Source organism: Dendronephthya gigantea, unplaced genomic scaffold (genome assembly GCF_004324835.1).
Source record: "Dendronephthya gigantea isolate DGI-Jeju-01 unplaced genomic scaffold, DenGig_1.0 000029F, whole genome shotgun sequence".
Lineage (NCBI taxonomy): Eukaryota > Metazoa > Cnidaria > Anthozoa > Malacalcyonacea > Nephtheidae > Dendronephthya > Dendronephthya gigantea.
The window spans coordinates 1,811,496-1,835,595 of NW_021163039.1; the positions used below are offsets into that span (position 1 = coordinate 1,811,496).

The 24,100-nt window shown below is 37.1% G+C and overlaps 2 protein-coding genes across 5 annotated transcripts; one reads left to right on the forward strand and one right to left on the reverse strand.

The window, feature by feature from the left end:
- Positions 1-307: 307 nt before the first annotated feature.
- Positions 308-6,912, reverse strand: LOC114524019. 2 transcript variants are annotated; one of them, XM_028545123.1, is made up of 5 exons: positions 6,772-6,912; positions 3,637-4,788; positions 2,942-3,124; positions 2,135-2,307; positions 308-1,329 (listed from the first exon to the last, which is right to left on the reverse strand). In XM_028545123.1, exons 2-5 carry the CDS (start codon positions 4,662-4,664, stop codon positions 791-793), a joined length of 1,923 nt encoding a protein of 640 aa, XP_028400924.1. In that variant the 5' UTR covers positions 4,665-4,788; positions 6,772-6,912; the 3' UTR covers positions 308-790. The 2 variants fall into 2 exon arrangements, with proteins under 2 accessions (XP_028400924.1, XP_028400925.1); XM_028545124.1 differs by lacking the exon at positions 6,772-6,912 and adding an exon at positions 4,942-5,251.
- Positions 6,913-8,450: 1,538 nt separating this feature from the next.
- LOC114524046 (tetratricopeptide repeat protein 28-like) lies at positions 8,451-23,500 on the forward strand. 3 transcript variants are annotated; one of them, XR_003687067.1, is made up of 6 exons: positions 8,451-8,638; positions 10,446-11,237; positions 12,282-12,672; positions 13,811-13,865; positions 14,682-14,730; positions 16,158-16,184. XR_003687067.1 is itself a non-coding variant. In XM_028545158.1 (6 exons), the coding sequence occupies exons 3-6, from the start codon at positions 10,502-10,504 to the stop codon at positions 20,520-20,522; spliced, it is 5,541 nt and encodes a 1,846-aa protein (XP_028400959.1). In that variant the 5' UTR covers positions 8,451-8,638; positions 9,910-9,962; positions 10,446-10,501; the 3' UTR covers positions 20,523-23,500. The 3 variants fall into 3 exon arrangements, 2 of the variants coding, with proteins under 2 accessions (XP_028400959.1, XP_028400958.1); XM_028545158.1 differs by lacking the exon at positions 13,811-13,865 and adding an exon at positions 9,910-9,962 and having other exon boundaries at positions 16,158-23,500; XM_028545157.1 differs by lacking the exon at positions 13,811-13,865 and having other exon boundaries at positions 16,158-23,500.
- The last annotated feature ends 600 nt before the right edge of the window (positions 23,501-24,100 follow it).

Sequence of the window (24,100 nt, forward strand, 5' to 3'; positions counted from 1 at the left end):
TTCGACGAACGTGAGTATCGGATAAAATAGTCTGCAAATTTCTGATTGGCTGTCGAAAGATACGAAGGGAATCAATTTGGGAAAAGTCCTTTGTCATTTTTTGAGGAAAATTCGAACATCAGGTGGCTGGTTATAATCGACATAATGACGATATTAATAATCTCGGAATCCGGATCGCTGATTCTATGAATCGTAAATCGATGACACATTCAGCTTAATAAAACTGAATCTGGAAAGATGGGGAAAAGGAGCTTTATCAAAATCCAGCTTTTGATTAAATCACGGAATGCAAATGGCGTAACGCGTAACGCTGTAACCCTTTTAATTTAAAAACCCACTAACTACATTTATTTTTAGCCTAAAAAGACCTGAGTGTCGACTACACTGATATTTTTGTCAACAGGACAGATTGATTGCGTGAATGTGTGTGTGCTAATAAATAATTAATCTCGATTGTGATAATGAGCATGCAGAGATTGGTACGGGGCGAAAAAGGAATCGAAGACAAAGTGATTCATGCGACTGGCTGAGAGTCTTTACGGGTCATTGTGTCCGTTCTCTGTGAACGATTGAAGTTTAGCTTGGCTGAGGTACAAAAATCTTTGACGTTGCCAACCCACTCCATGAGACAGTGGGTCACAATTTTTCATGGAAAAAATCAATCATTGGCTGGCCACGTTTCTCTCTTCAGCGTGGAATACAAAGCCTTTTTACTTTTTTCACTTAGACATATCTTTTATCTTTACCCTACCCCTCTGCCGAATGAGTTTGACCCTTCCCACGATCTCCCTCACCTCTGCGGAATCTGATAGGTGCACGGGCATATATTCTTGTCAAATTGCATGTTGCCATCAATAGAATACTGACTAAGGCATCCGGAGTGCTGTTGGTTTGGACAACCTTCAAACTTCCCCGGATCGTAGAAATGCCACCCTGACTGTTTGCCCCGATCCAGCCAATGCTCTTGGTGCCGATAAAGATTTGAACCGTAGCGGTTTCGGGCAAATAGACCGGGGTTACGGACCACCGTGACCATTTGACCGGCAAAGTCGATTTTCGTTGGCGCTTCTCCGCGAGCAACGAGCATCTCGGACTCCATTAAATGTTGTCCATACAAATCAACATTCCATCCGTCAGCCGTCATGGAGATCTCTCCCCCAGCCTGCCGACCGTCGACACAACACCACAGGGAATCCTTGTGGGGAGTGAAACTATATCCGGCCGCTTGAAATTTTTCTCCGAGTTTTATAATGGCCGAGTAGTTGGCTGTAAGGAATGTAAGATCAGCGTCTCGCTCCCACGGCAAGACTTTGTTGAACTTGACTGCTCCTAAAGTATAAAAAGGTGAATTGAAAGATTATTTCACTATAGTTACCACTGATCTGATAGTACACTGGATAAAAAAGTATACCTATCGTAGACAAAGTAAGACGTAAGGCCACCACGTTGTGCAAATTTTCTTGTAACTTGCAATGCAATTCGAATTCTACTCCTAAGGAATCTAAAGTTGTCAAATATGAATATTTCTTGGGATCTGCTAACTTTGCTTAGCATTTCGAACACTCTTCAAAAAATTAACATCCCTCAAAATTATAATTGCATTGCAAGTTGCAAGGAAGATTGCATAGTGTAACAGCGCTTTTATTAAAAAAAAAACACACATTGTCCCCAAGAATCCCATCTCAATATCACGTGTCTCGTAATGCACCTTCGGAACAATAAACCTCTCGTTTAAAGCGCACAATGCGTGACGTAGTTAATTATTAAAGAAATTTGAGTTATTAAACTTTAAACTCTAAGCGTGGAAGTAATGAAAGTTGCCTTTAGAGCAAATAGATTTTTCCTTTATTAGTCATATCTCTCTTTCTTCCTGGGCATTTTTTTACAAAGTCAAAGTTATCGTATTGGAATTACCAACAGAACCACGCACCAACTTTGGTAGCCCCAGAGTTCTATTTTTAATTAATATTTTAGAAGACCAACGCTTGCAACGCTAGTTGAATTAGTTGTATAAACTAACTACCCTTTATTATTCGGTTGAAGCTCAACGGCAGGTTGTTCAAAAGCCGGCTAAGCCAACCCAACTTTGAACAACTGGTCCCAAGTGTACAAACGTATTAAAAGGGTTACGCACCTAACAGGGTTCCCATTTGCAACTCACAAAACAGTCCTGCATTTTCACATTCCCTCATAATAAGTTTCACAGCATCAGCAAGATTTTCAAGATCGCATGGCGGGACTCCGAGTCCTCTCTCCTTTCGACACGAACTTCCTCTGCCATGTTTGATGCCATGTCGGCAACCATACCTATACAACAAATATATCTTTAAAGGCTACCGAAGAAGTTAGCGTTAGTCTGAGCTAAAGACCGCGTATGACAGTATTACAGCTCATGTATAGAGCTCTCCTGAAGAGTTGGACACGCGTGGTCGCGAGGAAAAATTCCATCATGTTTAATCTGTCCACGCGCACACGTGTGCGAACATGTGAGCTACCATTAGTTTGTAGTTGAAGTAAACGTTTGCTAGTAAAAATATTTTTGGAGTTGAAGATGAAAGTAACTGCAGTCGCCAGTTTTGTTCAATTCAGGCAAAATCAAAGACCACCTTTATCACGTACAGAGCTTTTACCAGATTAGCTGAGGGAATGTCCCCTCATGCACAGTCTTTCAATCCAAATAAATATATATACGACCTCTTAACTTCAGCTACAATAAAGTGGGTGAACACGCTACAATAAAGTGGGTGAACGGGACACATCGCAGCTCTCGGAAGCTTTCGTCGAATTGGATAATGCTTTTCTATGCTTTCTAAAGAACGAAGCTATGCTATTGGTTGAAACATAAATATATTGCAAAATTCAGCCAATGAAAATCATTCTTGCGAGGAGCTGCGACACTACCCGTTCCAACAACGGTTGAATAAAAAGATGTTTAGCATACCATCGAACTTGATTGTTCGGTTCGACTATCTTTCGTATGTCATACTTGGATGCAAATGCTAAGAACTTCACATCTTCAACAATGCCTCTGTCGATGTTGAACATCACGTCAGGACAACTCACGGCTATCCTCTTTTTCTTCTTCATCTTCCAGAAGAGGTCGTAAAAAACACCGAAGTCTAGGCTAAACGTGAACCAAGTAAAGAGATTAACAGCATAGAACCTCCAAAACTACACACAGTTTTCTATTACATCCAGCTTTACTATAGGTTCCAATCGAATTAATAATGGTATAAAACTCTGTGATAGAATATAATTTATTTACCATGCAACCTTTTATTAAAATATTTTTCCAGAAAGGATACAGGTTTTCTCAAAGGTAGCGATCACAGCATGCTATTCGTTAACACGTTTTACAATATGGAAGCTCTATATTAGGGAGCTTTAATTAGCATTGACTACGAGTACGACTAGGAATACAAGATTCGTCATTTTCGCACCAAATTCGGTGCTTTTCCCTACGCCATCTGACGCAACTCGTAGTCGTTGGGCTTTCCAGTGCGAAGTCTACCAACAAACTCGTACTCAGAAGCTCGAAAACTACTTGTTTTGGCTGATGGCGTAAACAAACAACACGTGAGAATGACGAATCATGTTCCCTATTACTTAAATGTTCCCTATTGTCACATCACTTACTTCTGATCAAACTGCAATTCCCGCAGATCCTTCGTGCGGGCCAACCACGGTCCGGGCGTGAAATCACAGACAACACAATCCCAGAAAGACATGTAGTAGCCGCCTTGAAAGGTCAGCGTGTAATTCTGGAACATCGTCTGCAAACAACCGATATCCCAGTGTCCATTGCGTGTGCGATACGAACCCGAAGCAAAAGTGACATCGGGCTGTTCGCTCAAAATGCGCACGAGCCTCTTTAAGTTAATGTCGTCGTCAAATTCCGTCACCTGTGGAGCGACCAAAACGTACTTTGTGGTCACCTTGGAAATTGCTGTGCTCCACATTTTGCTCTGTTTTGTGCCGCTTTTGACTTCAACTATTTTAACGTTTGTTTTCATCTTCTTCACATCCCCCGGGTTATTTTCTGTGAAATAAACAACGTTCAATTCTGGATAGTATTTCTTAATACCTCCTAGAACACGCTCGTAAGCCGGGGGGGTCATTTTGCTGGTATGAACGTCGTCGAAAACGACCGTCACGATCTCGTGCAATGGCACAAAATCAGTACAGTTCAAAGTTGCGAAACCTTTTCGAAAGAATGGGTAGCCGTAAGTGAGTGTTTTTCCCAGGAATTTTTCCGGGCAAACTTCCTGATTGTCTGTACTCTTTGAATCTGATGGACTTTGGACGAATTGCTCTCTCAGCTTTCGTGTATTTGCATTGCCGTTTCTTGCCTCTTTCATATCTTTCAGGACTTCGTACAGGCGGTCAAAATTCGTCCCAAGTTCAGATTTTTCTACTTCGTTCATACTGCTGAGCAATTCCAACATGCCTTCGACGTATGACTCGAGCTTGGCTGATTTCTCGACCGGCGACGTGTTTGCACGTTCAAAATCACCGCGTTTCTCTTCCTCGTCGACTTTTCCATCGCAATCGCATAACGTTTCAGTGTTTTCGTCTATTTCAAAATGGTTCACGATTTGCAAGGCAACGATAACACAAAGAAAGAATGCCAAACACAGAAACGACGTGTTCATTCGTCGCGCCATTGTCGAAATGGACGCAAACCACGTCACAATTGCGCTCCTACAAATTGTATAACATTGTCTTCTCGGTGTTTTTTTTGTTACAAAATAGAGCGTTTCAAAGGATTTCTTTGCACAACATTAAAGTCTAAAAAAAAATATAAAATAACTAAACTTTAAGTTACATTTACTTAGCATGTCCACATGCATGTGACCATGGCTGTTTATTAAATCAATACATTGCAATCGTTGTTCAAATGCAAATTTTAAAATGCCAAGAGATAAGATAAGATGGACATACATGTGACAGTTCATTGATAAAAAATTTTATCATCTCTTTTCTTCTATACGCTTTGTTCGATGAGATTCGAATGGTCGAGGAGTGTGTGTGTGTGAATTAAGATCAAAAAGTGTGCCAAGAATCACAAAGTAGATCTTAGGGCTGAACAACTTGCTCACGAAATTACTGCAGCATGGTATGACTTAATCCAAGGTCAAACAAGCATTAGACAAGAGTTGATGGACGGACGACGAAACAGACACGGCGATTCGGGCGTAAACTGAGGCCCGGTGGTCTTTGGGGGCCAAAATATTTACTGAACCCCGGGCTCTTCACTGTTGTAAGAAACATTCAAAAACTGGTGATTGGATGCGTGTGAATTCAGAATTTATGTTATTCGAGGACGTTCATGATTGTCGTGTTAAGGCGGATTTCCACTTACAGCGAAATCATTCGCTAGCGAAATATTTGCATATTTTCTTTGGAATTGAGAACAGTCAAGTCGAACTAATCTCTTTATGCTGTTAAAATTCAAAAGAAAATATGCAAATATTTCGCTGGCGAACGATTTCACTGTAAGTGGAAATCCGCCTTTAGTGTATTATAATTGCAAATTTGAAATGCTTCTTTCATATTATGTTATTTTAACTAAGCAATAAGCAAGAAAAGTGATATTTTATAAAACAATACTTATATTTGCGCACACGAACAAAAGTATTGACGTTTAAGGCCCGGATTCTTCTTCTATATCCGAACAATTTCACGGCAATTTAATTTATTGGGCAGTTTCCAACAAAGTATGCCGTTAGCCCTTTTAACTTTCATGTGCAACTCTCGTGACCATCCAAGCGAAAACTATCGTAAACTCCCGTTGACTATCGTTTTTCTGTCAATTTTAGACGGTTTAGAGTTGGCGAGATTGGAATGCAAATGTAACGTGATTTGACACCGTCTCGTCAACTTTTACCCTCGTGTGACCAGGGTTAACCCTAATTGTGCTTGAAACATGAGTATCAATACCTTCCGTCGGTAAGCGACGAGGCCACGGGGGTCAAAAATAACAAACCTTAATAAAATATACTATAGTCTGTACAGCTGCCACGATTTAAAGTCCATTGTATCCAAAGCTATATTGAACTGGCCGAAATAAGGGCTTGCTGTTCAAGGGCGAAAACTTATATTCTGTAAGCAAAGTCAGGCCGAGCATAGGTTGCTTGGTGTCAGTTACGAAACGATTTAACGGCTAACAAGAAAATATATTTATTATGTGATCTCTTAAAGACTGTGTCTATATGCCTGAATAAATTTGAAAGTCAGCATGCTCTTGAATCCATTTTATATAAATTGAAGCCGTTTGATTGAAACAATGTGAAATTAAATGTTGACTGTGGATGAATGCAAATATCCCCCACACAGCAACCGTCTATATTGTTAGAGCTGTATCTCTGCCCACGAGGAGGCATTTAATCAGTCTTTTGTATAACAAAGATACGTCGGTTTAAACTGTTTGTAGTTTCCTGTGATATGGCTGTGTGAGATGTAAGTCATCAGAGAAACATTTTAACATTCAAACTTCGACAAATTTGAATATCGGTCAAATTGTTTGGCAAATACTCGCTTCGGTTCAAATACAGACAAGTTAAAATCATAAGTAGAGAAATTAACGCGTAAATTATCGAATTGTGGCAAGCAACTTCGCATTAAATATGGTACATCAACTTAGGCACATATGCCATAATCGTTTTGTACATAAAAACTGAGAAATAATATAGTAATAGAAATAATAGATCATGTATATTTTATATTATATTCCCCAAACTGTGCAGGATATATATTGCATAAATGACAAACCTCGTGTCCCTTTACTTTGCGGGTTGCCCCGATCCTCATTCAATGAAACATAATATGTACTTTTATAAATTACTCTCACATCATACGCTGTTATAAATTGTTATTAGCTGTTTTGTACGCTACACAACTACGTGTAAATAATATCACCGAAGCAGATGATGTCTGAGTCTAATTATTCATTGAATATTCTCAAAGTCAAATTATTCAAGCGGATGTAGGAATTGTTTGCATATATTTTCACCTAAAAAAAGCCCGCCGCACACGAGAGCTATCAGCTGAGCTAAGTCAGCTAACGACCTTGCGAGGCATTTAGCTCTGCCCGAAAACCATCCGCACACGTGAGAAACTTGCCTCTCGAGGCGAATTCCTCGCGAAAAACTATCCACACACGAGAGTAAAGTTGGATTTCCACTTGCAGAGAAATATTTGCATATTTTCTTTTCAAATGAATGGAGTCAAGTTGAACTAATTTAGCTATTCTGTCAAAATGCTACAGAAAATATGCAAATATTTCGCTAGCGAACTATTTCTCTGCAAGTGGAAATCCATCTTGAGCCAACAACCACGCGAGGTGTTTAGCTAAGCTACTAGCTCACGTGTGCGGCCGGCTGGTTTCAGTCGTTTGTTTGCGGATGAATTAAATTGGGAGACTGCAGCGTGTATCCAATTAATGCATCGAACTGTATTATTTCCTTCAAAACACTCTAGAGTCCAGGCTTTTAACATGTGTAGACGAGTTGAATGAGGGTTGGGATCATAAAAATACATCTCTCTTATGGTTTCCTGTTATAATGAATGCGTGTGTGTGACTCAGGTGCATAGATTGGGCCTAGTTTATCTGTTGTATTTTGGTCTGCAATTCAAACTATAAATGAGGCATATTATTTTATCTATTGCGGTGTTTGAATTGGCGCGGTCAAAATATGATAGATAAACTCGGCCTGAAAGGCAGGTTTTCATGTGAGAAAATTTCATCGTAATTCACATGCCTTTCTTGAAATTTGTTGTTAGGCGAAGTCTGACATATGAAAACAAAATTGTAAGAAATTAAAACAAATTACGGCATGCATATGTGAGTTACGACGATTATGTCAAATGAAAACCAGCATTAATGATATTGTGATGGTTCTTTCATGAATTATCAACCCGAATATTAGATAGCCATGGTTGAAACCAAACCATCGATCTTTGGTTTACTTTATAAGGCATTTAGGTCACGTGTTATCCTTTATTCCCATAAGTAACCTGTAATTCAAAGTATAGAGTAGCTTACATACAGGAACCATCAGAAACAATAATATGGACCTTTTTGAAAAAAAATGTTAACCTTGTTACTACCGAATGCTACTGCACTGTCAATACTTTACAACTATTCTTTTTTTAACTCCTTAGCTACATTTAACCCGACTTTCTTCCGTTTCATTTGAACAAATAATCCTAGCTATTGTGTTCATGGATTGTTCACTATTTCAAAACCGTTTCAAACATGGGATTATATTGTGAGATTAAAGAATCTCATACACGATAATATGGTTCAACTACTGCATGGTTTTTCAAAGTGAACCAACGAAGGAAAAGAGTGCTTTTAATAACACATTGCGATTTAATAAAATGACCAAAGTCTACACAGCATGAGGCTTGCTGGTGCATTCTATAAACTATTCATTCAACAATAGCACATCATGCGTGCATTGGTATTTATTGAATCAAATGCGGAACGATAATGTTCAAAGATGTAGAGCGATATATTATAAATGGGTGGCTTTGCTAAATAATAAACAATTATTGTCTATGGGCAAGACACTGAGATACAAACTGAATATGGCCCGAGTCCTTGCACGGTGAAGCTTACTGGCCTACGAGAAAGGTAGGATACTGAACGGATTTCACTACTAGTTACGTTCTTCTGAATGATATTACGTAGGTTAATATGCATGCATTTAAGCTGTTCAAATCTTTAAGCTTCTCGCCGTCAAAGAAGTGTTCAAATCTTTAAGCTTCTCGTCGTCAAACCATAATATAAATTATGTGATCGATGGAATTCCAAGCGACGTCCTGCCGCGCAGCTACAACAATTTGCATGCCTATATACTTTGATGAAAACAACTGACACTGGAAATAAATTTTTCATAGAATGTATGGACCCAAAAGCCTATTATTTACAACCATTCTTCTTCTAACTTAGCTACATTTAGGCTTTAGCCACACTTTCTTCCAATTCTTTTGAATAAATAATCCTATTGTATTCATAGAATGTTTACTATTTCAAAACCGTTTCAAACATGGGATTATATTATATTAAAGAATCTCATTCACTATAATACGGTTCCTACTGCATGGTTTTTCAAAGTGAACCAACGAAGGCAAAGGGTGCTTTTAATAACACATTGTGATTTAATAAAATAACCAAAGTTGGCAAAGCACGTGGCTTGCTGGTGCATTCTAAAGCCCCGTTTACACTACACTGAATTTATCAGCACGGCACGGCTAAAATGGGCACCCGTACCCAATTTTATTAGTGTTCAGGCTACCAAAACAAAGGCCGAGTACAGATGAAATGGGTACGGGTGCCCATTTTAGCCGTGCCGTGCCAATAAATTGAGTGTAGTGTAAACGGGGCTTAACTATTCCACAATAGCACATCATGCGTGCCATTACGGCTAAAGGCTAATTACCGGTCTCGGACGCTTTCGGATCAATATAAGCCAAAAATTTCAACAGACGGCGCACGCGCGGATTATCTTTCGTTCCGATCCGATCCGATCCGCTGCTCGTTTTCCGGAGTGGAAAATTAGCCTTTAGTATTTATTGAATCAAATGCTGAACGATAATGTTCCAAGATGTAGAGCGATAAAATATATATTATAATTGGGTCGCTTTGCTAAGGGGTAAACAATTATTCTTGTTATTGTCTATGGGCAAGACACTGAGATACAAAAAATGGCCAGAATCCCTTGCACGGTGAAACTTATTCGCCTACGAGAAAGGTAGGATACTGAACGGATTTCACTACTAGTTAGGTTCTTCTGAATTATTTTATGTAGGTTAATCTGCATTTAAGCTGTTGAAATCTTTCAGTTTCTCGCCTTCAGAGAAGTGTTTTGTAAAGTTACATTTATACTTATATATTATATACAGACCAAAAAGAAGAAACGACGATTATTATTAACCTCACTCGTGCTGCTTCGGAGGTATAGAATAGTATATTCGTTGCTACTTGTTTAGTATAAAACTAAAAAAGTCTTCCTAAGATCGCTTGCGACGTCGATATCAATTTAACCATAAAAATTTTAACCATAAAATTGTGAAGTTAAATAATTGTGTGTGCAATATAAAGGTAAATGGCGTAGGTATAATCTCAGACCCAATTAACGTGATGCGCTCTCTCGGCCAGAGCGTGTATATTTTCGCTTGGCAATTTACGCCCAAAAGAGGAAAAGTATATATATAGAATAACGAGTCAACAATTTGTACTTGGCATCTTTATTACTAATAGTTTCGTACCACTGATGTGGCACTCAATCATCCGATAAATTAGCGTACCAGTTACGTATATACAGAAGACTTTCATATTTCCAATAGTATTATCATATTTCAAATAAATCATATTTCAAATTTCATATGATCAATAAGATTTTTATAAAACTATATGTAAAAATGCCTTCTCTCTCCAGTAGGCATCAAGGAATTTGAATAATTGGTTTGGCACGTTCCAAGAAATATCATCTAAATGGCAGCAAAACCCTTTTCAAACGAAGAATTAAATTTCTTCAAATTTTCATCCATCGTTTTTGACGAGTTTCCGAACATGCTACGTGCGACATTTGTGAAACTTTGGAACACAAAGATTTCAGTTCTTGGATGTAACGAATGGGACGACACACCCGAAGTCCGCGCTCTTTTCTTGAAACACGAAGGAGGAACGACTGATGTACCAACCAACAGATCGTACCATGATTGGGATTGTACAAATCTGTTTAGAGCAACCATTTACTCGAAGACCTTCGGAATTTCCACCATGTTCAAGACTCAAACACTGAACGACCAATATATAAAAGGGAGAAAAACCAGCGAATTTCACCCCTCGCTGATCAGTCCAGGCGGAATCGAAGAAGAAACATTAACTTTAGCCATTGACCAAGTTCGACTTCTTAGAAACCATCTGTGCCACTTGTCCAAATCCAAAATGAAAAAAGCTGATTTCTTAAAGTATGTTCAACTCGCTAAAGATGCTTTTGCCGCAACTGGATACTCGACCTTTCGAGTTGATTATATTGGCAATCTTAAAGAGGATGATTTTCCAACTAATGAAGTTAATAGGTTAAGAGGAACAGTCGAGTTTATTTATGAAAGAGTAACAGAAATGATACGCACAATGATCGATAACAACGAACTCTTTCAAGTAGCGGTCAGAAGATATTCTAATAGAGCTGAAGAGAATGAAGGGGATCAATGTATTGAAACAGGTAATAGTGTCATTGATAAACAGAATTCCTAATTCTTCCCAACTATGATGAAATCTATGCAAATATATGGGACAAAAATTATGTGTGATCGAAATTTGCAGGATTTTTATGCGAAACACATTTTGACCACACTATGTGAGAATATGAACTGTGCTACACTGACAAGCTATTCAAGTTTCAAAAAATTAGGTGCAGAGGCGTTGCCCATCAGAAAATCTTTGAAATCTGGATTTTTACCGCTTCTGTAAGTCGAAAATGAATTCAAACGAATTTATGCATGGTGGAAAAAAAAATCACAATTTGATTAATTATATGATTTGATGAATTACACCGCACACTTAATATACCGGGTGTCCCAAAAAACGTACTCTGGTTTAATGAGGGAAGGTTATCTTAGATTTTGGTACATATATTACAATTACATTTTACCCCAAAAATCACTGAGATAATAGTCTATTTAAGATGTGTCTAAATCATGAAAAATCGCGGCATAACAGCAAAATAATAATGAGAGAAGAATTGCGCGCATTTAAGGAACGTTTGGACATTATCCTGACTTACACTTCAATTAATTATCGTGAGAATTTCTAGTGGGATAGCATTGTGTAATAGTTTGTCAATAAAAAAACTTTGATTTAAATGGATGGTAAAAAGTTTACGATTTTGAAGCATTTTTGGAGTGCTTTTGAACAGGTAAAATGGGTAGATTTTATGACACCCCTTTGAATTTATTCGTCAATTTCGTTAAAATCATTTTGATTGGGAAAGCATGCATTTTTAAAGGTGAATTTGTTTAAAAAGCAATTGAAATAATGTACCGGTTTTAAAAAGTTATATCCCAATGAATTTTTTATTATTTTTATAAGTTCTGGCGCTGCCCAAAGCGTCAATGCATCAATTAAATTTCCTGAAACTTCGATAAAACGTTTGTTTTATCTGCGTTACAGGTGCAATTTTTTGGCTATTTCAATTTAGTATACAACTGACACAATTCTTACAGAATTTATAAACTTACCATGTCAATTTCGCGTAATTTCCCCCTAGGCTGTTTAGCAAAGGAAGGAGTTATTCTCGTAATATTTTTCAACGGAAGAATAAAGCATGAACAAGAGCCAAGAGATTTGGACATAGAGGCTTCTATTGGCGATTTGCTTGATGCACTAAAAAAAGATCCTCGCTTAGTAGGTGTTCTCGAGAACGCAGTGAAAAGAGCTTTGGGTTCTGAGAAACATGACCAAGAAATAACAAACATCGAAAAAGGAAGTCTTCTTGTTTCATTGCACTGCTTTACAGATGAACGGTTTCTTGAGGTTTTGGATGATCTTGAATCCAAAAGGCTTCAGGAAAGTTTTCTGAAGGAACTTGCTCTGATTGGAATTGAAATGGAGGAAATAGAGATTAAGATACTAAACATGGAGGAGGTAAATAAAGAAAGGTATGTATATGAATGTGCTTTACGACCATATTTCATACTCGCCCAGAGGTTTAGTACATCCCGGAATTGTGACAGAACAATACCACTAGTTATGCGCATGCGCATCAAGTAATGATGGAATCAGCAACGTCCTGTTCGTCAAGACAGAAGTATTGTATTTCAATGAAAAGCAATGTAACTGCCATTTCGCAAAAGTTTTCGTAAAAACGTTTTATAAATGCATTATACAAAACAAAACATGGAAATTATATTAAAGTTTATTCGTCAACTGAAAAACATGAAAAGCAGGCTTAAGACCGCAACTTTAAGTTTTTATAATCATTCGCACAGTTATGAACATAGTGGATATTACGTAAGCACAACCATAGATGACGTTTTAAGGCCGACCCACATCGGACGCGTTCCGCCAACGCGACTTTTAAGAAATTTTAAGAAAGTTTTCAAAAGCTATACTAAGTTTTCCAATGCAGTGATATTCTTGGTAATTATAGAACGATAGTCATTTTGAGTCTTTGACTTGTCTGGAGCCTGTATCTCCCAAAATGTTCTGAAAATGTTCGCTTCTGAAAAAAGAAAATTCGCGTCGCGTTAGCGAATCACGTCCAGTTTGTGTGGGCCTTTAAGGCAACGTCCACACGATGCCGGAAGAATTTGAAAACGAAAGAATATTCCCACGGTTACGCGTACCGTCCACACGTATACGGCGTTTTCGCCGACTGAAGACGGAAGAATCTGAAAACGCTCTCCAGAGTGGAAGAATTTGAAAACGATTGCTGAGCGGATACGTTTGAACGCTTTGCCGGATAAATTTGAAAACGATGACGGTCACATATCAAATTGTTTCCATATTAATGAAGCATGTTTGCAAGCCTTGTGACTTATGCTCAATTTTATACTACTATATTAGCCTCATATAAGTCTTATTTAGGTTCTTTTCATAGTGAGTGAAATCTTCGCTAATCCTTTTAGCTTTTGCGGAAGTATTTTACGCGAGAAACATGTGCAAAATGTCGGAGTATGATTAGGCCTTATACACGCACGGCGTTCAATAGATACTCAGCAACAATATTTAGGAGTTCGGGCTTGTCATCTGTCCAAACAAAGTCCACATTCTTATTTTTTGCTTTGGATTTTGTAGATTTTTGTTTTGAATTTCACATCCAACCTGTGACACGCGGGTGGAAAACATGCAGGTGTGTTGCAGGATCAAATAACTTTAGCGTTTTCGGATCGTTTTTGTGTTTACGTGTAGACGCGGATAAACATTTTAACGTTGAAATATTTTCGCGTTTTCAAATTCTTCCTGCATCGTGTAGAAAGGACCTAAGCGTCACGTCGTGTTTGCTAAATTACTCTAATCGTCTCAACATGCAAGACGTGTGAATTCTGTACGAAACAGTGCATTACTATTAGATTTTTATTAGATTTAATTGGTATTAATTAGTTAATTATTGATTCATCATTTGTATATTTGTTCCTGAAAAATACCAAATGTGCGAAATCTTAAAGAATGTAGCATTGTGGAAAATTATTAGGAAATTATATGGCGTGGAATTGCAAAAACGACAGCAAAAAATTCAGCAAAATATTTATATATATTATGCATGTCTGCAGGAGAACAACGATAGCAAATACCACTCTAAAATGCTTGCCCTGAAAATCAAGATTTTTATGCAGATATAAACAGTCAGAGTTTCTACACAAAATCTAGTCTCGACTAGATTGCTATTTCATGAACACATGCACTTGGCTTTTGCGGCCATTTTTAGTATTTTTGGTATAAAAATATAGACAGCTATTTGAAGTGTTTCTAACCCGTGCAAATAGGTCTATACACTGGAAAAATAATGTTAACGAGAATTCATCATTCATGCATGGACCACTTACTAACACTTGCCATGCCGCCAAGTTTACATTAAATACGCAATAGCTATACGCAATAGCTATATGATGTTTAAAATATATGTTTGCTATTAAACTATTTGTCTACAGTAACATTTTTCTTCCAGGAATGCTGCTAAAACGAGGATCGCAGTTAAGGAAGGAAATCTTGAAGAAGTAAGACGACTTGTTGATTTGAAGTTGATATAAAATGGCAAATCGAAACATTTAAACCGTTTTGTGTTGTAGAATATTCATACTACATTGCATTGTAATACAAAATGCGTTATATTTCAGGATGAGGAAAGCGAATTAATTTAATAAAGCACAAAGAGGTACCCGCCTCGAGGAATCAACACGCGCCTATTATAAATGTTATCCCTGAGCCGGTGCCAAGCACCGGGCGAGGGTACTAATTCCGCCCGGAGATTTTAATTACGCCCGGGAATGCAAATGCGAAATGAAAGTTGTCCGTCATTATGTCATGGACGTTGGGCGTTTTTGTAAGTTATGCGCATGCGTGAGTTTAAGACGAGTTAAAACTGGTAACTAGCAAACGTTTACAAACGTGCGATTGCATGGCTAAATTAAAATTTGGGTTCACATCAGCATAACCCATATTTTGAATTATAAAACTTTTTTTAAATAACATTTTTCATTTGGATGGTCTTAAAAATATACGAAAAATTGACTCGTAAAATAATTGATTAAAATATAATGTAAAAGATGCCTTCGGATAGAAAAACTTTCATCCAAATGGATGAAAAAATCTACGATTTTGAAGCATTTTTGAAGTGTTTTTGAACAGCTAAATGGGTAGATTTTGTATTTTAAAGCATGCCAGTATTTTGTAAGTTTAATATGTGGATTTATCAACAAATGTATGACATCTCTTTGAATTTATTCGTCAATTTCGTTAAAATGATTTGATTTGGAAAGTATTTATTTTTAAAGGTGAATCTGTTTAAAAAGTAATTGAAATTTCGCTAAAAATTGTTGTATTTAAAACTATTCGTAGCACAATTATGATTATAGTTGAATTTGATAGCTCGAGAGTCGACTTTATAATTGTACCAAGATATAGGATTTTACTTTACGACTTCGATCATTCAGCAGAAACGAGTATTATAGAATTTCAATGATGGAAATATATGTTTATTGCTTCAGGCGAGGGATTTTGCATGCATGTATTTCTAGTATTATAATGATCATTTTCGTTATCAGCATTCGCTAAATTTGAACAAGTGAAAGTTAGTAATGAGAAGCCTCCTGATTGGCTAAGACAAAACTTCAATAGACGCACCGCATACAATTTACCTGCTATTTTCGCACTATTTGTAAAATCGTTTTATAAACGTTATGCGTGGAAAATAAAATGCGAAAGACGGGTTTGAAACCAAAAGATGCGTCGATAAAGTGGGAAAAAACCTTCAATAGAAAAGAAAATGTTTGACTAGTGACGCCGAGCTGACCGCATCATTGATCGTAAACTCTCTAATAACTTCGAAAGACCTTTGTGTTCAAAAGGTTCTTTTAATAATTATATACTATTGTTTAAATGCATTTTTAATAATTATAACGTTGTACTCTAAATTAATTTTTAGACGGAGGAAAGTAAATCAAAACTTGTGATGGAACCCAAGGAGCTAAATATTGGGAAGTTAGAAAACATCAGAATGAGGAATCATCTCGGAATAGCTAAGACCGCACATCGTTCAGGAGATCACAACCTGAATTCAGGTAAGTATAAAGAGGCAATTGAGTGTTACGAAATAACCATTGAAAGTTTAAATGTAATTGAAGATTTAGGACTCACTCTAGTTCCAAACATCAAGTCAATTCTACACTTAAATAAGGGCATGGCTTATTCTGGATTGAAAGAATATCAAAATGCAATTGACTGCTTCAAAAAGGGTTTATCACTTAGTGACGATAAGATTCCAGTAGCAAGAGGCAGCGAAGGCTTAGGTCGTGTTTATTTCGCGTTAGGCCAATATGAAGAGGCCATTAACAGTTATAAAATAGCTCTAGATGCAAACACTGCCATTGGGGACAAACAGAGAATTGCACATGAATACATCAATATTGGCGCTTGTTATGCAGTTTCAGGCGAAGAAAGAAAGGCTATTGAATACTTAAAAAAAGGCTTGGAAAGAAGTATTGCTGCTGACGATCGCATCGCAATTGCCGGCCACAAAAATTTAGGCCACTGCTATTCGAGGTTAGGGGAGCATAAAAATGCCATTTACCATTTCGAAAAATATTTCGAATTTACCTCCAAGGACAGTCATTCAAAATTTGAGATTATGGCTTTACTAATAGCATATAATGATTCAGGTGAAAGGAAGAAAGCCGTGAAATTATTAAAAAAAACCCCGCAAGTATTCAAGTTTGTTTTCGAAGCTAAAAACGCTAAAAACGATTCTGAATTTGCATCTGATTGTGCAAATGCGGGGCTTACGTATGCAATAAGTGGTGAAAATGAGAAGGGAATTGAGCTTTGCAAAAGGGGATTGGAAGCAAGCACTGCAATAGAAGATCATATTAATATCGCACGAAACAATAAAAACTTGGGTACAATCTATTCAATGATGGGGGAGCATGAAAAGGCTATTTACCATTACGAGGAAAATTTGAAGATTACCACTTCTATTGCCAGTCCCTCAGAGATTGCATTTCAAAATAGACTTTTAGGTGACGAATATCTTAGTTTGCATAAATACGAAGAGGCCATCGATTCTTATAAAACCAGCTTAGGAATTAACATTTCAATTGATTATTGCGAAGGAATGGTAGATTCGAAAATCCATTTGGCCTGTGCGTATCGCGCAATGGGAGAATTCGAGAAGGCCATTGAATGTCATGAAGAAATTAACAAACTTTGCATCGCTCGTGACTTCAAGAAAGGAATATCATTCAATTATAGCAATATGGGTTTCGTTTATGTTGAGTTAGGCGAATACAGAAAAGCATTAGATTGTTTCAAAAAAGTATCAACTGACGAGTTTAGCGATGACGATAAATCAAATATTGAAGCACATTATGCTAATATGGGCTGTGCTTATTTGTTTAACGGTGAGTATAAATTGGCAATCGACTCTTTCGAAAAATCGTTAAAAATAGCAACTGAAGAGGAAAACCTATCGCAAATAGCAATTACCAATTGCCTTTTGGGTCAAGCTTATCTGAAAGTAGAAGAGGAAGAAAAGTCTCTCAAATATTTAAAAGATAGTTTAGAAATCTGCACACAACTTGGTGATAAACCATTACTGTTTTCAAAAGCACAGCGCAGCATGGGTGATGTATTTTTGGGTTTTCGCGATCTTGAAATGGCGATTAATTGTTACACGAAAGGTTTAGAGAAAGCGGAAGAAGTGGGCAGTCAACGAGATATAGCAAGTTGTACTGCCTGTTTGGGTAATGCCTATTTTCATCTAGGGCAGTATGAAAAAGCGATTTTTTATTCGAAAAAGGCTTTAGAAATAAGCACTACTAATGATCAACGCATTTTAATACCATCAATCAATTTAGTATTGTGCAATATATATATCAATTTAGGTGAATATGAAAAGGCTATTGAATATTGTAAAGTGAGTTTAGAAGTTAGAACTGCTATGGGAGACCCCAAACAGATAGCAAGCTGTAATGAAACTTTTGGTAAAATTTATTCTTTGTCAGGGCAGTACGAAGTCGCATCAACATATTTAAGAAAATCTATTATCGACTACGATCAACTTTTCTTAAATGAGGTTCCAGATCTAAATAAGCTCTCATTTGCAAATAGCTACATCGAAGCTCATAACTTATTAATGAGTTGTTTCGTTTCTTTGAGTCGCATAGAATCCGGGTTATTAGCGATTGATTTGGGTAGAGCTAAAGAGCTTCATCTCTGCATTGAAAGGAAACACAATGCCTTGGACGAAAATATGTTGGGATATGCAGGTACTATATGGGATAAAATTGAGAACAGAGAAGAACAGGAAGAAATAGGGAGAATACAGAATATCTTCCAGGTAGAAAATAATGAAGCCTCAATATTGGTATTTGCTTTCGATATAAAAAAGTGTCTCAATGTTTGGATTTTAAATGGAAATACTATCTTTATGCAGTGGGAGGAAAAATTTGAGTCATTTCTTTGGTTGATAAGCAAGTTGTCTCAAAGCTTCGAAATAAGCATGAATCGCGATTCTTCATTTTTCAAGCTTTATCCTTCTGACAATCTGTTAAATCCAATGAATTCTGGCGTTGAAGTACCTAGCAAAATGTTTGAGCCCAAAACGTCGCTTGAGAATACTTCTGGCAAAGTTGATATGAACAATGAAAACATTTTAAAAGAGTTGTATAAGCTTCTTATTGACCCAGTTAAGGATGTGGTTAAAGGCAAAAAGCTCATTGTTGTTCCTGACAAGCAGTTGTTCTTTCTTCCATTTTCTTCATTGATTGATGAAAATGACTGTTATTTGTCCCAGAGTTACAGCATTCAAATAACGCCTTCGTTGCACACTCTAAAATTAAGCATGGAACGATCAAACGATTCGGCCGACTCTGGTTTTGCGTTGTTTGTTGGTAATCCAACTGTGGGAAGGGTCTCTTTAAATGACGTCCAAATAGAGCCGGCAAGCCTACCTAATGCTGCTGAGGAAGTTGCAAGTCTTTCAAAGCTCTTCGCAGCAAGGCCTCTAGTAAAAGCTGAAGCAAAAAAACAGGTTGTTCTCGAACTTTTAAGTGATGCTAGTATAATTCATATTGCTGCTCATGGTGAACCAAGGAGAGGAGAAATAATGCTTGCTCCTGACCTTTCCTTAAATGAACCATCTTCTTCTCTTCCTGATCAAGATTCCTATCTCCTGACACAAAAGGATATTACGGGAATTCCGCTGCAAGCTCGCTTGGTCGTCCTATGCTGTTGTCATACAGGGAAAGGTAAGATTTCTTCAGAAGGTGTCATAGGTGTAGCTCGGTCTTTTCTTGCTGCTGGAGCTCGCTCTGTTCTCGCCACACTCTGGCCCATTAGTGATGATGCAACAAAAGAGTTCATGGAAGCATTTTACGGCGAACTGCTTCAGAAAACGTCAGTTTGTGAAGCGTTAAGAAGGGTAATGAACCTCTTTCAGCAACACGAAAGAAAAGATTACCGCTCATTTTTTATTTGGGCTCCATTTACTCTCTATGGAGAGGATGTGATGTTTACAAAAGGCGACATTGAGACGATCAGAAAAAAATCCAGTGAAACTCTACCCGAGTGTGGTTTTGCGTTGTTTGTTGGTAATCCAACGTCAGACTTGCCTAAAGCCACTGAGGAAGTTAATTCTCTGTCAAAGCTTTTCAAAACCAAGGCCTTCGTGGAGGACGAAGCCAGGAAACAGGTTTTGCTGGGACTTTTGAGCGGGGCAAGTATTATCCATATTTCTGCACATATTGAACCTAAGCAATGTGCAATAATGCTTTCTCCATGTGTCTCCTCGAATCAAGCATCTTCCACTCTTCCTGAGCAGGATGACTTTTTGACGCAAAAGGATGTTCAGGGTCTTTCTCTGAAAGCTGGCTTGGTTGTTTTATGCCTACGTCTCTCTGAGCAAGACGAGATCTCTCCAGAAGGTGTTGAAACTTTAGCTCTGTCTTTTCTTGCAGCCGGAGCTCGCTCTGTTCTTACCACACTAGGGCACAGTGATGATGATGCAACAACAGAGTTTATAAAAGCATTTTATAATCACTTACTGCATGAATCATCAGTCAGGGAGGCGCTAGAGAAGACAAAGGAACTCCTAAAAAAGCGCGATAAAGGGTCGCATCGATCCTTTGTAGGTAGAGCTCCGTTTACAATCTACGGGGAAGATATGATGTTCCAAAAACATGATATCGAAACGATAAGAGAGAAATCTGACAAAATGTTTTCTGGTTTTGTTGTATTGCCATCTGATGAGCTTACTGGTTCGTTTAAAAATCTTGACCTGGAAGATAAACCATAGTATACGTAATCGTTGTCTTTCCTGTAGTTCATGTTTAGGAAAGTTATCAATTTACAGTTGATTTAATGTCAATTTAAAGAAAGTTATCAATAGTTTCGATTCTTTAGTAAGTATTTAACGCTTTTATAGTTAAAAGAATGTTTTTAACTTGAAAGGAAGAGTATACCAGGGTATTCTTAATGATATATTTCATTCAATCATGTAATCGTACAGTTCCGTTTGTATGAAATTCAGAATGTGCATCCGAGTTTTTATGTTTGTTTGCGTGTTTGTTGATGAGCGCGTAAACTTATTATTAAACATATTATAATACTATTATAAACATATTCTTATTAAGTGTATTTTTACCAAATTTTGTGTATGCATTTCCTCTCGGTCATCGAAGAATGATTAAAGTATTGTTAAATTTGATGGTAACTTTAAGGCAAAATTTCCAAAAATTATGTATTGTTTTTCCCGATCAGTTAGGAAAACGTCCTGCACGTGTACATTTATTCACGCACGCATGTATTGTGCTAGGACCAGGTTAGACCAGTTTCCTTTAGCTCAGCTTCATCAGTTACATGGCACATAAATTAACATTTTGCGGCTCTGTACGACGGTGCAGTCTCCGAGTGCCCTTTAAGACATGACAGAGGCAGATGTACTAATTTTATGTGCAATTTTTTCTCACCACAATCAGCAGCTATTTTCCACAGTTTGGTGTCCGTTATATAAAAGGCGATTCTATAGCATGCTGTTTACCACGCAAAGATCTTTCTGCTTTCTGGTGTAAGTAAAGCATTCAACCTTCAACTCATAGATTTACTAAACCTCTCTGAATGCAGGTTCATAGGCATCGCGCCCGCGAGACTCTACGCTCGCAGTAAAGAGAAAGAGCAGAGGTTTTCTTGTTGCATCATCACATAGCTGATAAACCGATTTAGCAATTGCAAAATCGAAGAGGCTCCCAAGAAACTCGAAGAGGCTGCCAAGCTGCATGCCACTCCATGTGGATCATGTAACTACAATTCCCAGTTTTCAAGAATTATCCAATGTGTTTTTCAACATTTCGAAGATAGATTGTTTCGTGCGTGAAATTTTATAAATTTGAAGGTTGTTTCATTTTAGTTATTTTATAAAGCAAATATTAAATGGTTTTAGCGTGATACTGCACTTGGGATTCGAGCTTTTTCACGCTTTGCGAGAGTCTTGCAATATCCTGCGTGCAGTATGACGATATGCTGCAATACTAAAACCATTTAGTATTCCATTAATGGTATACTAATATTGAATGTTTACGAGGGCAATGGTAAGAAGACTTTCATGAGGTGAAAGGTGGATTATTTCATTAACGGAGCCGAATTAATTGTTTTATACCACATCAAAGAAAACACAAAAAAGATTTAATGTTATTGAATAAACAGTTTGTGTTTATGAACAACCCCATCGGCCATATTATTTCGATTCGTGAACAAATGTGTCGAAGTACGATACCATTAATACCGTGCATGAGTGATTGAATTTTGTGAAAAAGAAAATGTGCATTGAGAAAAACTTGCACAGCTTGACAGTGCAATGAAAACATTCATTACACGGTCAGTAAAATGAAAATTTTCCATGTAATGCCACAAAATCACAAACAATTTAATTATAATTTATTATAATTTCTCTTTCAATGGAGGATAATGAAAAAATGCTCGTGAACAACGCTAGCTCTTCGCTTCTTCATATTAAGAAGAATTTGATTACTCGTTTTAAAATCCCAAAAGTTAATATTCCTCTCGAGTAAACAAATTTTTCATGGTTCTCAACAGTGTCGATTACTCAATTTCAGCATACCTCGGGAAGGTCCTGGGGTGTAATTCTAAAACATGGCTCTAGTACGAGCAAAGAGTAGCTATTACTCGCTATAAATTGTGACAAAGCACAGGACTTAGTTATCTTAAGTAAGAAAAAAACATTGACCTTTAACCAACATTCTATAACCTGGTGGAAAAACAATATCCGGATTTTATTGGCATATAACCAGAATAAGAAATAAGAAATATGATGATTATAATGATTCGAGCCTTCGTGCCTCGTGCAGAAGACCACGTCCCAAATTAGCAAGCAGTGATGTTCTAACTAGTCACGCGAGAACATTCCGCGTGCTTTGAAGATATTTCAATTTTATCATTTTATTAAAATCAGTCAAAAGAACTTCGCAAGGAAATCACGAGTAACATAATCACGAGTTGCAAAGGAATGGAAAGTTGCCAAGTTTCTGTGAAAAACTTTGCGGATGTGCCGTTTCAACGGAATACAAAATAATGTGGACACGGAGACACGGAAATTAAGAACGACGAAATTACATGAATTAGAAATATGAACTAGACCCGCGTAAAAAAAGGAAAAGAGACGCCCGATTGTCTAATATGCAGAGATATGGTGGAAGATGAAAGCCAAACAGTATAATTACCAATATTTACCATGTGGTTTACAGTGACCGCAGTAAAAGTGTACACTGATCTCTTTCGCCCAAGATTATAACATTCCTCTTTTTGCATTGAAAATGACGTCTTTTAGAAAAGCAGTAGCAATACTATAAATGGATTAAAAGGATATGAGTTTACAACGTGTATATTTACAACTCGATCATCGTGATTATATTCGAACAGTATTTCTCGTGGAAAAGGTGGCATATTGTCTCATGAACTTCACACCCTGAAGCGATGAAAACGTTCAAAAAGGATTCGTACAGTTCACAAGATGGTTATAAGGAATGTTGGTAATAATCTAAGTAGACATATAGATTTGAGCATAGCCTATATTAATGATACGTGGTAATGGAAGTGTTCAATTATACATAAACTTATTAGTTTATTAATTTACTATTTTGAAACCTCACTGTACATTTGATAAACGTCTTAATCATGCTCCAATCCCCTATGATTTTGGTCTAAATTCGGCACTCCTAATAAAGTTATCGAAGTGAGAAGTTGATCAGTTAAACTAAATTAAAAGTAAACCGTCGCGATACACCCAAGAAACAATATATCAATATATCAACACTTTCATTACCACAGCAGCTGCAATACTGCATGATGTTTAGATTCCTGACACTGCTGCTGAGCTCTACATTATCCTCCATCTCATGTCTTATACTTCTTTACCACATTACTTTTATTGAATACAAAAGTATAAAACATATATATAGTATAATAAAAAGTAGTTATTATCTTATATCATTTCACAAGTATAATATCTTAGCATTAAATTGGGACTTTAGAAGACCAATAAATTACATTCAATTTAAGTCGATCATAATAATTTAAATTAGTCCTAATTAAATCAGACCTGAAATCGATGAAAAGTTGATTTTTTGTCTATTTTTTAGTCGTATTGTAGACCGATATAGCATCACCATAAAAAATGTAATCATGCATATAATATGATTTGAATAATTACAATATATTGTTGTTTCAATAATCAAAATGGTTGCTTTCATGATTATATTTCCCGATATAATTAAGGCTCATTTCTTGGGTGCACTATAGGTGTTGTTTTTCAAGTATGATTTTACCTTACACTTTCTTCACTACTATCCCTCCCCTGGA

Excerpts from the sequence above, each read along its gene's own strand:
- LOC114524046 (XM_028545158.1), top strand. The coding sequence starts at position 10,502 with ATGGCAGCAAAACCCTTTTCAAACGAAGAATTAAATTTCTTCAAATTT. Across the intron at positions 11,238-12,281 it reads GGATCAATGTATTGAAACAG|GCTGTTTAGCAAAGGAAGGA; the intron begins GTAATAGTGTCA and ends ATTTCCCCCTAG. Across the intron at positions 14,731-16,157 it reads AGGAAGGAAATCTTGAAGAA|ACGGAGGAAAGTAAATCAAA; the intron begins GTAAGACGACTT and ends ATTAATTTTTAG.
- LOC114524019 (XM_028545123.1), bottom strand. The coding sequence starts at position 4,664 with ATGGCGCGACGAATGAACACGTCGTTTCTGTGTTTGGCATTCTTTCTT. Across the intron at positions 3,125-3,636 it reads GAATTGCAGTTTGATCAGAA|CCTAGACTTCGGTGTTTTTT; the intron begins GTAAGTGATGTG and ends GTTCACGTTTAG. Across the intron at positions 1,330-2,134 it reads GCAAATGGGAACCCTGTTAG|GAGCAGTCAAGTTCAACAAA; the intron begins GTGCGTAACCCT and ends TTTATACTTTAG.